Genomic DNA, 16,855 nt, shown 5'->3' with positions numbered 1-16,855 from the left:
AACCCGTTGATGTTGTGACAGCTCTGCTGTCGTCGAAAGTTCTTCCCAGGGGAAAATCTTCCGATTGATACAGCTGTCGCTGAGTTCACAATCTTCGGGACGTTACACGGTCGTTCTGTATATAGATCAAGGCCAAGGAATTGTGTTACTTCTATTGGATGGGTTCATAAATCCACTGGACGTAGTGATGTAGGGTTGGCTGGACAGATTGTACATCGTAACTCTTATCAGTTTAAAGTAATATATTATTTTAATTCCTTGTCGATAATGTTAAGGCATTTTAATCGGAGCTAAACTAAATGAATATAGTATTTCAAATAACGTTTATTAACATTTCTATATTAAATTATTATAATTGGCGGTTTTCGATATAACCCCGAGTTAAAAGCCCTACATGCGACATTTTCGAATTATAAACTGTTGTGGTGGTCCTGATTTATTTCATTTATTTGTTTTCAAGTAATAATTTTTGTCAGTGTATCATATGGATAAAATGCAACCTTACAATTTAACCTTCAAATAAAATGACATTTGAAACTGTTATACAATAGATTTAGAAACAAAAACAACAAGTGTGATAGCTCAACGACACAAACAAAAATAATACATTTGACAAATTCAGAAAAGTAAAAGGTAAAACAAAAGGAAAATATTTAATCCAATTAGGAATTAGCTATAATTTTTTGCAGTTTTTAAAACAAAAAAATTATACATGGTGTAATCAAAATTAAAAGTTCTCTAACGAAATTAAAAGTACCTGATAAGGCAACGAATGCTGGAATCTCATTTATCAACCAAATCTAATACTAATAAGGTAAGTCAAAAAAATACCAACAACAACAATAATAAGAGCCAAAAATAATACAAAACAAGTTTAATACGTAAAAAATAATTATATTCCCAATAACAAAAAAAGAATTACTTGTGATTTTATTTTAGAACGTGACAAAGACTTATAAGTGTTGACTAATACATAATCAAAACTTAAAACCAAATTAACCACAACCATGGTGAATACTTCCGTTATAGCAGAGCTATGTATTTATATATTAACATGGAATGTGGGAACCCATCATCCTGGTAACATATCGCTAAGCGACATGTTATCTTTAAATGGTACCACCAAATGTCCAGACAATAAATTACCCGATATTTACGTTATTGGCTTCCAGGAAGTCAGTAGCAAGCCGAAAAATCAATTTATAAATATATTTCAAGATGATCAGTGGACTTTAAAGATAAGAGAAGAACTGTCCGAACATGATTTTGTTAAGCTAGAAACCGAACAAATGCAGGGCCTATTGATAAATGTATGGACCCGGCCCGAGCATGTCTTCCATATGCAGGATATTGAAACGGAAAAAACTAAAACTGGTCTTGGTGGTTTGTGGGGCAATAAGGGAGCTGTCAGTGTACGCATGAGTCTCTATGGCACAGGCGTAACATTTATTGTGGCCCATTTGGCTGCCCATGATGAAGAACTTAAGGAGCGTGTAATAGACTACAATCAAATTATCGAAAATCATCATTACAAGGCCAAGAGATATCGTACCATATTCGATCATGATGTAGTATTTTGGTTTGGTGATTTGAATTTCCGTTTAAATGGTCATGATTCGGCTTGGGATGTCCGTGGAGATGTTGAACAAAATCGTTTGGACAGTCTATTCACACGTGACCAATTATCCATGGTTAGAGCGGCTGGCAATGCTTTTGCTCTTATGGAGGAACAACAACCCACCTTTCCGCCCACCTTTAAGTTTATCGAAGGTACTTCCGATTACGATCTAAAGCGTAGACCAGCCTGGTGTGATCGCATTTTGTACCGAGTAGTTAAGGATAAATATCCCGATATAGAATTAGAACTGCAACAATTGTCCTATAAATCTCATCCTCAATACACTTTATCCGATCATAAGCCAGTGACTGCAGAATTTTCGTATACCATTAAAGCCACCACTCATAGCTCTGAGGAGATCTATGCCATGACTCATGGAGGCAGCGAGACCCCACTCTCAAGTGTAACTATCATATTGTTCTCCTTGTTTTACTTAACACTATTTTAATTATTGTTATTTTCTGTTTTCTTATTTTTTTGTTCGATTAACACATTTGGCTTTCTTCTACCTAACTTTGATTGGCTTTCCTTTATTTGTAAGTAGTTTTATTAGAACAAAAATAACATCCCCAAACAGTTCACAGCTATTTAGCATATAACCAATTCGTCTCGAATTATAAAATCTCGAATACTTTTATGGAATGTACAGAAATGTGAATCTAGAATTTCCATTAAAATTTGGAAGGTTTATGCTAATAGATATTTGTTTGCGAGGTGCTCATTATTATTTTTTATTATACATATTTAATAATTACTTGTTTATTTTACTAACCCTTAAATGTGTTTGTTAGAAATATTAAAAAAAAGACATTCAAATATATGATTTCATTATAACAGGCATTTAGTGCAATTTGAAGATAATTTTAGGACTTAAAAATTGTATTTAACTTTAATTTTCCTTAAAATACTCAGTGCGTATTGTTTAGGCCATTTTACATAAAAATTACTTAAAAAATATAAAATACAAATAAAAACATTTTCAATTTTTACAAACAAATTAAGGATTTATACGAAAACATTATGAATCTCATTTTTATACTCTTCACCATGCTTGGTAAGGATGTATAAACAAGTTTGTCATTCCGTTGGTAATTTCTACATTTTTCATTTGCGACCTGATACAATATATATATTCTGGATCGTTATAGATAGCGGTGTCGATATAGCCATGTGGCAAACTGAAGGCTGTTTATTATTTGATTAGGATTTGTAGGATTTGTTCGAATTCGTAAACAATTGCTGAATTGACAAAACCCCTTGTATCATTGAATTGAGTGTATTATTGTATTAAAATACAATATTGTAAGCTTGTTGTTGGTAATTTTCATACAAAAATTAAATAATACACTTATACACTTTTATTTTATATGTATATTTTTCAAATCGTAATATAATTCTTGGTTTGAATATTATGAGGGATTTGATACATAGTATTAACGAACTTGTTTTTATATTTTTAGTAAAACGAATGACTTAGATAAATAAAACTCAATAGGTAACATCGATTGCTTATGGGAGGGATCCATAATAAAGATAGAAAATGATTTTAAATATTTAAACATACAATTTAATTGATGGTTTTATTACTTCTTTCTACATTATACTTCCAATCCTGAAATAATATTTTTCCTAGGTTCTCATTTTGATTTCTACTTTTGCGTTTGTCTGACTTTAATTAAATAATTCTCTAAATTTGTATGTTTATGATTTAATAAAATAAATAAATACGCAACATGGCTTATCTTGTGCTTAATCATTTAATAATATAAAAAATAGCATTCAAATTACTTTACAAGTTTAACGTACAAACAAATTTGGTAAACGTTTGTTTGTCAAATCTTGATGATTGGTTATTGAGAAATATATTTCTTATTTGTGTCACGCTCACATGAAATTCGGAGAAAAACGATTGAATTTTGTTTTTTCTTATGAGAATTTAAATAAAAATGCCAACCATAGATAAATACACAAATAGATCGGTAGCTCTCATGTTAAAGATCAGTTGTCAAAAACCTAAGCGTTAGTAAAATACTGTTTGAAAACAAAACCAACACTCGTATGTGTGGTTATTTTGAGTAATATTTTGTTTGAGTTTTTTTTTTTCTAATTCTGTCGTAAAAAAATCCATACGAAAACAATAAACAACACTCGTATGTGAACATTTTTGAACATCTGTTTGAGTCTATGGCCAACAACTTTATTGGTATCTTTCTTAATTTACTTTAATTTGTAGAAGATTTTTAATAGTACAAAACATAAAAAATATCTTCAAATTGCATATTTTTTATAAAAGCTTATAATTCATAAAAGGGTTAAAAACATTATCTAAAATTTCCTTATATTATTATTCAACAACATACTAACATTTAATCATATTTTAATTTCTTACTAATTCCCATTTTTTATTTTATTTGCTCTCTTCTATAATAATCCTAATAACAATCATCATTCAGTGTCATTTTTGTACTAATGATTTTTTAACTTACCTCACAAAATGTTTTAGACGTCCATACTTTTTTTTTAAATTAGTAATTAGTATATACATATTATGTTAAAATTGGTTGTAAAATATTTGAAATCATATCAATTTGTATAAGTTTTTGTTGTACTCGTAACTTTAGTCTCAATAGTTGTTAAATTTTGAAATTGTGATTTAAGTAAGCAATACAATATACACTCATCAATACATACATATTTAATTATATACTACATACATACATATGTATCTAAATACTTTTTGATTCTCAATATATACATGTATATTCAACAAAATCTTATTAAAAAAAGTTGTTTTTATTATACTCATCTATAAAAAATGTTATAAAATATAAAAATTTAGTGAAACAAATTTTCAAACGTTTTCAATTTCTTTGTTTTTATTTGATTTTATCATCGATGTGTTAAAATTAAACTTTGAAAATTAAGAAAGTTATGTGATTATTATCAAATAATTAACACAGGGGGTTTATTTTAAATATAATTATATAGCGGTATATAACTGAATATTAAGAGTACACCAAGTCTAGTTTGACGATATTAAGTAGGAAATTTAAAAAAATTGAATTAAATCAAAATAATTTAATTCAACTTGCGGCGAATATCTAAGTTTTATTAAGAGAGACCAAATGTTCATAAGTCATATAAACTTTTGTAATTTTTTGCAAAAAATTATATAATTTCACCGAAATGATTTTTACCGTTTTTCGAAATTCAATCTAGTTCGAATTTTATTTGAATTTCTGGAAAACTATTTTGATGCCAGAATACAATTTTTGAGAAATGGTCTCCTCAAAAAAAATAAACTTTCATTATAGTTGGGAACATAGACACCTTATATTTCATCTAAACAAATGGTTCTCCCTAATGTACATCTCTATGTCTATATACATTAAAGAAAATTAAAGAAACTTATTAAAACTTATGAAGCACTTACAACCTATTTCTGAATTTCCGCAAGGTCAAAATCCAATTTAGTCCCATGGTTTCTAGGGCAAAGTTGCTTAGAATTCTTCGTAGAATATTTCCCGCCTTAATATGCATACTTATTATAAACAGCAGCAAATCGAGGTTATCGTGGGCCGATTTCTCGATTTTAAAAAGCAACCTAATTTGGTATACACGCGTTATATTGATATATCGGTCATATAAATTATTTGGGGGCTTCGGAAAGTTAATTTAAACAGACAGATGGACATAGCTACATATATCGACTGCGCTTTCTACGATCCTGAATGTATATAATTTATGGGGTCGCAAATGAAAAAATTGACTTATGGTAAGGGTATAAAAAGTGAAAATATTGAATTAAAACATCTTTTATCTAAAACTAGCTGGCCCTTAGAAAACATCTGTTTTATATTGCATCTCGATTTTAATATACAGTGTTAGACAAAACTAAAGCACGGCCTGCCCCGACATGACTTCGCTCCCGAGGTGGTCATATGACAAAGTTGTAGCAGATATCTATAAGTATAGTGCCATGCTATGTCCTGAAAAAAAAGAAACGAATGTATTTAAGACAAATGGGATATTATATTTATGAATTCAGCTTAAGGTCAACGTTTTTTTTATAGTAAAAATATATATGTAAATTATTTGGTGTGCCAACATGAATTTTTCAAATATATGACAGCAATAGTCGACGATTGGTCTTGTACGTTGATAATGAAACTGGAACTGGAGCCGCTTGAATTCAAATGGTAAGTCGATCGGTATGCGTGAAATCATTACGTATATGGTCCGGCTGGTTGCGTCTGCAATCAATGCAAAGCAAATCAAATGTAGTCAGTGACTTTATTAAAAGTGGAATGCGGAGAATTATTCAGAATATTTTTTTTTAAATAGATTTCACGTGGAAATTTCTTATTCATGCATTTTTTTTGTCATGTTTGAACGTTGGGAATAAAAAAAGCATTATCTCTCGAATAAAAAAAAAAATTTGATTGAAAAATTTTTTTGGTTGATAAAAATAATTTTGGACAAATTAATTTTTTTTGACAAAAATCTGTTTTTTTACCAAATATTTTTTTTATGTCATTAGCGGTATTGTGTAAAACGTTTATTTTGCCACACCCCTCTACTCACACATCGAAAATAAAAAATCTGACTTTACAGTGTCACAGGTGATTCCCTAAAAATTTCATCAAAATCGGTGCAAGATTTAAGTAAGAATTTTCAATTAAAGATAATGAAATAAAATTACCAAATAATACATATGGGGGATTTTTTGTCAAGTGAACCAACTTTTGAAATCGATGTCTTCCGATCGGGATGAAATTTGCACCAAAAATAGAACTAACTATTGTATAGCAATTCAAACACAATTTTTCAACAAGATCGGTCCAGTCATTTTGGTCAAGCCAAATAGTTTAGATAGCTCTTTCTTCAATCTTTCGAAAAAAAATGTTAAAAAAAATAATAAAAAAATTTTAATAATTTTTTTCCCGAAATCAAAAACATTTTTGACTTTTTTTAAAAAATCGGCCTTTTTTTCTTAAAATAAAGCTTAGATCAATTTGGTCGCTTAGTGGGATGTGAGTTTTATGTCTATCAAAATAAATAAATAAAAAATAAAAACATAAAATTTTTTAAATTTTTTGCAAAATCAAAAACTTTGTTGATTTTTTTTTTTAATGGCCCTTTTTATACCCATCACCTTCGTGAGAAGGGTATATATAAGTTTGTCATTCCGTTTGTAATTTCTACATTTTTCATTTCCGACCCTATAAAGTATATATATTCTGGATCCTTATAGATAGCGGAGTCGATTAAGCCATGTCCGTCTGTATGTCTGTCTGTTGAAATCAATTTTCTGAAGACTCCAGATATCTTCGGGATCCAAATCTTCAATAATTCTGTCAGACATGCTTTCGGGAAGTTTGCTATTTAAAATCAGCAAAATCGGTCCACAAATGGCTGAGATATGAGGAAAAAACCAAGACAACCTCGATTTTTGACCTATTTTAGACCTATATCTGGATTACTAAGACATTAATATAGACAATATGGATATCTAATGATAGATATTTCAAAGACATTTGCAACGACGTATATAAGACCATAGTAAGTTGGACCTACAATGGGTCAAAATCGGAAAAAAAATGTTTAACCCAAATTTTTTTTCACAAAAAAAAAATTAAAAAAACAAAAAAAAATTTTAAAATTTTAAAAAAAAAATTTTAAAATTTAAAAAAAATAATTTGAAAAATTTAAAATAACAATCGAAATTTTTTTTTTCAAAAAATGAAAAAAACAGCTGGAAAAAAAATTAAATTTTGTTTACCTAAAAATATTTAAAGTTTTTAAGTATAATTTGGTGAAGGATATATAAGATTCGGCACGGCCGAATATAGCACTCTTACTTGTTTAAATTGTTTTTGCTCAAAAGAAAGCTTAGGACCTATGTGGTCGCTTATTGGGATGCGAGTAGGATATCTATCAAAATAAATATTTTGTAACTCAAGGCACACAATTTTTGACTTTTTTTTTGCAAAATCTAATTTTTTTCCAAAATGGGCCTTTTTAAATTTTTTTTTTCAAAAGAAAGCTTAGGTCCATTCCTATAAGAGGTCGCTTAGTGGGATGACATAAAATTTGTGATTTTTTTTTTGCAAAATCTAAGTTTTTTTCCAAAATGGATCCTTTTTTGGTATGCGAGTGGGATATCTATCAAAATAAATATTTTGTAACTCAAGACATACAATTTTTGCTTTTTTTTGCAAATTTTTTTTCCAAAATCCCGAACGGAAGACATCGATTTCAAAAGTTGGTTCACTTGACATGAAATGCCCCATATATGTATTAGTTAAATTTGGTATGAATATAGGAACAAATGATAAAAATTGTATCAAAACTGAGTTAATAATTTTTAATAAAATGTATTTTACAGTTTTTACTCCTAAAAGGTTAAAATCTCCAAAAAGTACCAAATTTACATTTGGAATTTTTTGCTAAGTAAATAACACGATTTAAATTTTATTTCTATTTTTATTGGTTTAAAAGATATATAGGTTGCCAAAAAAGTACGATGTCTCTCTATATATAGATAATGTTGATCAAAGAACGAAGGTTCTTACATGGACATACATAGTTAAAATCTAGTTCAAAAACATTAACACCTTCAATATTTGTACTTTATTTTTGCGGTAATTTACAATTAAATAACAATTTATTTTGTAATTTCTAAAAAATAATAAAACTAATATTTTTTTTCATTCCCAATTTGTGTGTCTCAAGAGCGTTACATATTTTGCATTTAATAAACATTTTCACTGAATAGTGTTGCTAGGGCTAAATTTGTTTCAAAATACTATTTACTACTATCTTTAAATAAATATTACTTTTTGTAATTTAACAAATTAGATACATATGCATGTATCGTTTGTGTGTTTTTTTTTATTTTCACACCCATTAAGTTCAAAATATTTCTGCTTGTTTCCGAAAAAATCCCCTTGAAATAAAATGAACACACTAACTAAACAAATAATCAAATTAATTTGTTATAAATAACAAAAGAAGAGAAATAAACTGCTCAAAAGAAGAAGATACTCAAATAAAACCGTTTAACAAATTTTATCAATATTTTGTATAGATTAAATATCGAAGAAGTACTGAAACACACAAAAAAAAAAATAAATAAACTCAATGACCACCTGTCTGATAATATTCGCAAAGGGGGATTTTAGTAAAAAAAAAATATTCAGTATTATTGCCTTTAGTTTTAATGACCTTTGATTTGTGAGTGAGTTTTGTTTTTATATGAATAATTTAAACAAAATACACGAGAAGAATGTGTAAAACTAGATTTATACTATTTTTAAAAATGGTGTGTTGTAAAAATGTCTTAAATGGTATAAATTAAATATTGGAATTCCAAATATAGAAATGATACCAACGACGCACAGTGGGATGCTGGCATTTAAGTTTAAATTTTCCTGTTTGACCCTGACTTTTTTCATTGCAGTTATCTTGTATAACTATTTTTGAAAATCTTAAAAGAGATACATACCTTGAAACTAGTTTTTATAGTATCTATTGATAAAAGCACATTTTCTTCAAAATTTATCAAATTTTATCAAAAAATGTTATTATTAAAATCTGATCGTTTTCAATTAAATGTCGCGATTGTTTATATAAAGCAAAATATAAGCTGAGGTCTTGCAAAGCTAGAAAAGTATCAAATAGTGAAAATAAACCAACTGAATAAGGTATGGCGGGTGTATTGAAGACACTGGCACTTCTCTATGTCTGATATGGATATCATTGGATATTCATTTATGAAACAGCTGAATTTATGGCATCTTAATAAATTTCCTTCAAAGCTGTTCTATGTGAGCTACTGAACAAACCATTGCATGTTCTCTTAAAGTCGTTCAAGACATAACTCCAGACTAACTGTATGATGTTGTAGTTAAAATGTGTCCTATGGCATTATGCCTGTGGATACGTTCCAACCTCAGTTGTGGCAGAATTACTCTTGTTTTCTGTTCTTCTCTGTGTATGCACATTCCTCCTGTATCCTGTGATATCTGAATTGTTCTCGTCTTTATAAATATCGATATGGATGTGCCAGAAGCTAAAAAGCCTAACTCCATTTTTCAAAATTTCTCAATTTTGTTCTACATGTTACTATCTAATTAGTTCTGAACTCTTTGAAAATTATTTTGTTTTTCTATTATTTAATTTAATTTATGAGGAATTTTATAAATTTGGCAAATCAATTTTTCAAACATTACTAAATTACCCAAATTTTTATTTTGTTAGGCCTTTTAGCTTCTGACACATATACTATCGTAAACATAACACTGAATATTCTCCTCGTGCATACGAAGGTCATACCAGATGGTTGGATGTCTCATCCGTTAACATCCCGGAAGGAACTGTCTTGACAGTATTACATTGTGTTTTTTTTTTTTGATCGCGATAACCTTTGATTCTTTGAATATTTCTCCACAAGATTGCTTTATCCTGGGGGCGTGGTGGTGAAGAGTGTGGCCGACGATTTCATTGGTGATGTGAATGATCCTATTAATTCGACCTACTCTATTTCTTATCTTTATAAACGACCTTCTACGTCAAACTTCCAACCCTACCACTCTTTTGCAGATGACAGCAACATTTGCCATTTATATGCATTCAATTATAGACCAAGCCTGTCGGAGATTGAGGCAATGAGGCAAAACATGAATGATACGCTCAGCCAATATCTTGTGACAATCTCTGAATGGGGTTGTGCGAATAGAGTAGATTTCAATGCACGCAAGACTCAATGTTGTATGTTAACTCACAAAAGCACAACAGATCCTGTTGCTCCATCTGTTTTTATGGGTGGCGTAAATATTAAGGAATCAGAAGCTCTTGATGTTCTAGACATGAGTATTCAGTGTGATGTCCGCTTTCGAGAGTCGAAAGAAGCATTCAAGTGTCTTGGTTTATTAAAACGGTGTAAGAAATACTTCACTCCATCTGATCAGTAGGGTATCCAGCTCTGTTGACTCATTGGAACATCGTCGCAATGTGGATTGTGTTTCACTGTTCTACCGATACTACAATGGTATGTGCTCTGCTGAAATTAGGGAACTTGTTCCCGAAACCCGTAGTTTTCTACGCAACACACGCTCTTCGGCAAGGGCACATCAATTCGTTGTCGACTGGACAGTGGATCGCACAACACATTACAGGGAAAAAATTCGTTCCGTAGTGTCCGTATGTGGAATAAGCTTCCTCCTGAAGTCTTTCCTGTCACTTTCAATATACATAGGAAAATTCAAATCAAATGTCCACAAACACTACTCCCTCTATCCTTCCTCCCATAACCAATTTTCTTAATTCCAACACAATGCTTTGCATGAGTAGAGTAGTCCAAGAAAAAAAAATTGCTGTTAACATCAGCAACTATTCTAAAACACTTTTCCCAATGGTGAGGACTATAGAAATAATGGATCTAAATGACAAATTTGGATCACATAATATTTAGCTGATCGGATAGTTTCTGATGGCACGTGACCTGCCAAGTTATCCCAACCATCAGATTTTTATGCCCTCGACGTCGCAGGACTGTCCATTTCTAGTGTAAACAAAAATTGCATTTCAGAAATCATTAATGGCTATTGATCCAATAGAGTCCTTAATGAAATCTACGATTTGGTACAGTAAACACCAATTACCCACGCAATTCCAAATTAAGATTCGAATGAAGCAGTGTCCTGTTTCTCTAAGTATATAGTTCACGGAATTCCAATTACTGTAAATTATTATTCCAACATTTGTTGACTAAATTATTTTAAATTACTTGATATTTGTATCTGGCCTGTATTTTGGAAGGAAATAATATCCTACTAGTTAAAAAATCATACTTGAAATTGAATTCATCACACTCTTTCAAACTGAGCTAAGTTTGAGTATATAAAGTACTAAAGTTAACTAAAAGTACGACAAATTTTCCAAACTTGTTGAGCGTTGTTATTGATTATATAGCTACATACTTTTTCCAAATATTATTTATTACCTAATTAATCTTTAGAACACAATTGTATAAAACCTAAACTAATGCAAAAATCACATACGATCACCTTGCATTTAATCAATCTTGTTGTTTTGTTTTTAGAAAAATAGCAAATATTCGATGTACAGTATTGACCATAACTAAAGCACCCCCCTCAATAGATTTTTTCAAAACATAATTTTTTTATAAAAAAAATGCTTTTTTGAATTCTGATTTGTATATATTTTATTAAATTTAAATTGTGTAATGTTCAATTAATTTAAAATGATAAATCATATAAAAACACAAAACGCAATGGACAAAACAAAAGCACCCTCTTATAAGATGTTTAAAAATTTAACTACGCTACTGTATATTTGCATTGTGAATTGACGGGACTGACAACGAATGGATTTAAAAATTCCAGAAGATAAAAATAAAGGAAGGCGTAGTGTGTATAATTTAAGTTTTATACAGTTTATTGTAATAAAAACAATGACATGGAAAAAGTACTCCAGTGAATTTAAAATTAAAGTTATTGAAGACTGAAAGACGGGTTTATCACGACATGAATTGAGTAAATAATTTTCAATTAACAGATCAGTTTCTTTCAGGCTTATTTCAAAGTTTTTGCGGACTGGTCGCATATCAACGGTGCATTCTGGAGGACGTCCGCGAAAAAAAAACACGATATTATGATTCCTTGATCAAAAGAGCAATTCAAAAATATCCTATAGCTTAATCTAGTCAAGTATGAACAAGTTTAAGATTATGCGTTAGCGATAGAACAATCCATTGAAGAGCAGTAGAAGTCGGATTATTCAGTTGACGACCAGCAAAAAAACCCATTATATCAGCTAAGAACAAGAATGCTAGACTGGAGTTTGCCAAAGCGCACATCGACTAGAGTGTCCAAAAATGGAAGACAGTACTGTTCACTGATTAATCCAAATACAACTTAAAAAGCTCCGATGGAATAAGACGTGTACGCAGGCCAAAAGGAGAAAGACTGAATCCAAAGTATTGCAAAGGAACAACTAAACATGGAGGAGGCAATGTAATGGTCTGGGGTGTCTTTTCTGGTCAAGGAATTGGGCCAATTCATAAAATTAATGGGATTATGAATCATTTCATGTACCGTGATATAATGAAAGATGTAATATTGCCTTATGCCAGTGAAGAGATGCCACTTAAAGGGAGCTTCCAACAGGATAAAGATCCTAAGCACACCTCCAAAATTTGTAAGACTTGGCTACAGAGCAATAAAATTCAAGTTATTCATTGAACTCCTCAATCTCCCAATAACAATCCTATTGAGAACTTGAGGGATATTGTTAATATGAAAATAAACCTGAAAATTGCCGAAATAAGGATCGGAAATATTGCAAGACAAGATAAAAAACGTAATATCTTCTATGCCTAAGTGATGTGCTTGTGTCATCCAATGCAAAGGATTTGCAACAAAATAGTAATTAAAATTAGTGTTATATTATATCCATCAAGGGGTGCTTTAGTTTTGTCCGTTTAATTTTCTACCTTAAAATATTTTTTGATTTTATGTTACCACTTATGGAAAGATTAACTTTAAAAGTATTTGTTTTTCAATAATAAACATATTAACAAATGAAAATAATACATAATCGAAATTTAAAACTTTGTTTTTATAAAAGAAAATATAATATGAAAAAAATTCACTGAGGGGGTGCTTTAGTTATGGCCGATACTGTATATACATATAAATACAAATCTTATCGGTCATAATATTTGGATGGCCCGCCAATTTGTTTTTATGTACGCCTTATTTTAGCTTTATCTATTATCGCAGAGTATTTTTAAGTGCACAATAACTTGCCTTCCCTGCAATATTTATAATCTGTTATAAAGAGCTTTGACTTTCATAAATCATAATATCTTGAAATCCTTAATAATTTCGGATATTCTAAGACGATTTTCCTTGTACGAGTGTTGCACTTACCTATCAATTACTTTAAAATGTCATTTAATATTTTTACTTTAAATTACTTTCTTGTGTTTGTTATTCACATCCCCACGAGCATAACAATTTTATACGAAAATAACTTTTAGGTGAAATCAGCGATTACGATTATTTTCCGACGTATGTATTTTATTGAACTTTAACTACAGTATATCTGGTGTCATGTAGTTTCAATAACTTAAAAGTTCTTTTTATTTGATTCTGTAAACAATATCGATTATAAATTTAAAGTGAATCCCCTTAAAATTAATATTATTTGTAAAATACCTATTATTAAATTATTATTATAAATGAGAACAGTTAAAATAGTGCATGTTTTTTTTAAAAGTATTACGTATATACATCTATAATATTAATTAAAAAATCGAAATTGTGTTGGATTGACCCCAAGTTGATTTAAAGGTGGAGAAAAAATGGATGAGACAACTTCGAAAGATCATTATATAGCTAAGGACGAAGGTTTTGGAGGACCCGATCTAAGTGATACAATGTATTTTATATTATGTTATTATTTAGCAAATCCCATCAGAAACATAAGTTGTGTTCCTTATATACAATATGTCTGAGTTCGTTGAACGATTTCTTGGTTTCGTTAAGAATTATGGGTTTACACATTACATTATTGGTCTATAGATTGTTTCTGGACAAATATCACCATGGTTTTCTGAATTTATTCAAACCAATTACATTTTCTTTCTTTATATTTCAATGATTGACCTCGTCAGCGATTTGAATGTTTCAGCATTGTGTTTGATGACTCCCTTTTCCAAATAGCTTTCAGAGGGTTAAGAGATAACGGTAACGCTAATTTTGATAATATCTGTAACGTTTTTTTAGAGGTAATGTTTGCTTAGCGGCCAAAAATGCGTCATTATTTTTTTTTAGCTGTCGACTGTTATTTTTGTGTGTAAAATAATAAAATATGTATAAAACTAATATTTTGTGGTTAAGTATACATATTTTCCATTTATTGTTTTTTTTTAAAAAACAACAATTAAACTAATATTTTGTGGTTTCTTGGAAAAATAAATAACTATATTTTAAATTGAATTGTTTCTTAAAATCAACTTTTAACAGGTAAAGTTTTTGGAATGCTAAACATATCTGATCGACAAAAAGTATTTATTTTGGCAACAATTGTTCATAAGGTAGGGTCACACATGACAAATATTTGACGAAAAAGACGTTTGAATTCTTTTATTTATTTCAAAAACTTATTTTACTTAGGATGATTCAAAACAAAAAATTAGTTTTATTTTATTTGATGCTGTTTGAAAAACAAACAAATTTGTGCTAAAAAGTGGTTACGCTTTTTTGATCAAATATTTGCCATGTGTGACCCTACCTTTAATTTGACAACGCATCGTTCTTTTTTTAATTTACCAAGCAATATAAAAACTGCCACGATATATATTTTCATTATATCATCGGATCCAGGCGGGTGAAACAAAGCAATTTCCCCCCACAAAACAGAAATGTTTTAATATCAAAAAAGGAAAAATTGTAAAATAAATTTCACTTTGTCATTCCGTTTGTAATTTCTACATTTTTCTTTTGCGACCCCACAAAGTATATATATTCTGGTCCGTCTGTATGCAGAAATCAACTTTGCCATACATTTTTATACCCTTCACCTTCCTGAGACAAACTTATATATACCCTATATAAGTTTGTCATTCCGTTTGTAATTTCCACAATATAATTTTCCGACCCTATAAAGTATATATATTCTGGATCCTTATAGATAGCGGAGTCGATTAAGCCATGTGCGTATGTCTGTCCGTCTGTCCGTCTGTATGTTGAAATCAATTTTCTGAAGACCCCAGATATCTTCGGGATCCAAATCTTTACATTTTATAATCAATTTTTTTTAAAGAACTTATACGATTTATCTCAAGTAATAGCAATATAAATTTAACTAAGTAATAGAATTTTTCACAAAATTTAATAAATTTGATTCGAAAATAAAATAAATCAATAAAACAGCAAATAAATCAAAATGTTCTACTTGCATACAAAGCTGACATATAGAATAAGCGCCAGTGTTCGAAATTTCAACCACATTTTTGACCAGATTTTTGCAATCAGTGGGTCCTAATTACCCTAAAAAAAGTATTTTTTTCAAAATAAATAAAAATTTAATATCGAAGCGAAATGGGTTAATTTGATAATGTCGAGTATTTTTTTTCGTTCTTGATTTAATAACAGACCATTCTTGATTTAAAAACGTTTTGTTATAGATATCGGAATGGATGTTCTCGAAAAATTATGATCACTTCGTTATCATAATTTTTGAATGACTTTTCCCCCCTGTGTTTAAATGTTGATTTGTGGCACTTCAAATTGTACCCATTTCTCAGGAAATTTATAAAACCATGCAATAAATAAAATGGCGCCATAAATATATATTCGGAAAATATGGGTTCAATTTTAATTAAAGATTTTAGAGAATTAATTCGAACCTCTGGTTTTGCATTAGCTTTGTTGTCATATATTGAAGAACCAGATTAAAATAAAAGTTATTTACTGAATTTTATTTTGTTCGAGCAGTAAAAATTACTCGTTCAATCTGAAGAATAAAATATAGATTTAATGCTAATAGAAAATTTTATTTTTGTATAAAAATTATTTCTTCTCAAAAAAATAAAAAGCAAAAAATTATTCACCTAAACCAAACAACTTAGTAAACACCAGGAGCTCATTATTAATTGTTAGCAATTAATATTGATATTTGTAAAACGACAAACAAATATGGAAGATTTGTCAATAATAATATAATAATTAAAACATCGGTTTCGTTATAAGGAAGCTAGACGTTATTATTTGCTTGATAATAAACGTCATCAAACTCATGATTTTATTTGTTGATGTTATTGCAGCGTTGTGACATATTTGTGGTTATTAAACGTCATTTATATTGATATTGTTGCTGTAAAACTTGCGTATTCTCCTTGTAACTGATATCAACAATATTTTACTTGCTCACCCACATTATTGATCGGTCAATAACACCTCAAATTTGATAATAAACAAATTTGATTGCAAAATAACAAATTGTATGTGTAAACATAATTTGCATAATATCAAATTCTGTATTTATAGTAACTGTATTACAGTTAAATCTGCAGCTGCTCGAAATGTGTTTTGAAAATGTAAAAAATTTGTATTAATTGTCCCAGACCACATGTAAAGGAAAATGCTGAAATAATTTTACTTGTTTTGGCAAATTATATAGTGTACGATTATATTCATCTTTCCT

The 16,855-nt window shown here is 29.5% G+C and overlaps 1 protein-coding gene across 2 annotated transcripts; it reads left to right on the top strand.

Moving 5' to 3' along the window:
* The first annotated feature begins 560 nt into the window (after nt 1-560).
* Nucleotides 561-4,466, top strand: LOC135961728 (phosphatidylinositol 4,5-bisphosphate 5-phosphatase A). 2 transcript variants are annotated; one of them, XM_065513281.1, is made up of 3 exons: nt 561-814; nt 940-2,021; nt 2,163-4,466. In XM_065513281.1, exons 2-3 carry the CDS (start codon nt 1,008-1,010, stop codon nt 2,169-2,171), a joined length of 1,023 nt encoding a protein of 340 aa, XP_065369353.1. In that variant the 5' UTR covers nt 561-814; nt 940-1,007; the 3' UTR covers nt 2,172-4,466. The 2 variants fall into 2 exon arrangements, with proteins under 2 accessions (XP_065369353.1, XP_065369352.1); XM_065513280.1 differs by having other exon boundaries at nt 940-4,466.
* The last annotated feature ends 12,389 nt before the right edge of the window (nt 4,467-16,855 follow it).

The sequence above is a fragment of the Calliphora vicina genome, chromosome 5, assembly GCF_958450345.1.
Source record: "Calliphora vicina chromosome 5, idCalVici1.1, whole genome shotgun sequence".
Lineage (NCBI taxonomy): Eukaryota > Metazoa > Arthropoda > Insecta > Diptera > Calliphoridae > Calliphora > Calliphora vicina.
This window is presented reverse-complemented; position numbering and strand designations above follow the sequence as displayed.

Bases quoted from the DNA above. Each gene is read 5' to 3' on its own strand.
- LOC135961728 (XM_065513280.1), top strand. From the start codon at position 1,008: ATGGTGAATACTTCCGTTATAGCAGAGCTATGTATTTATATATTAACA.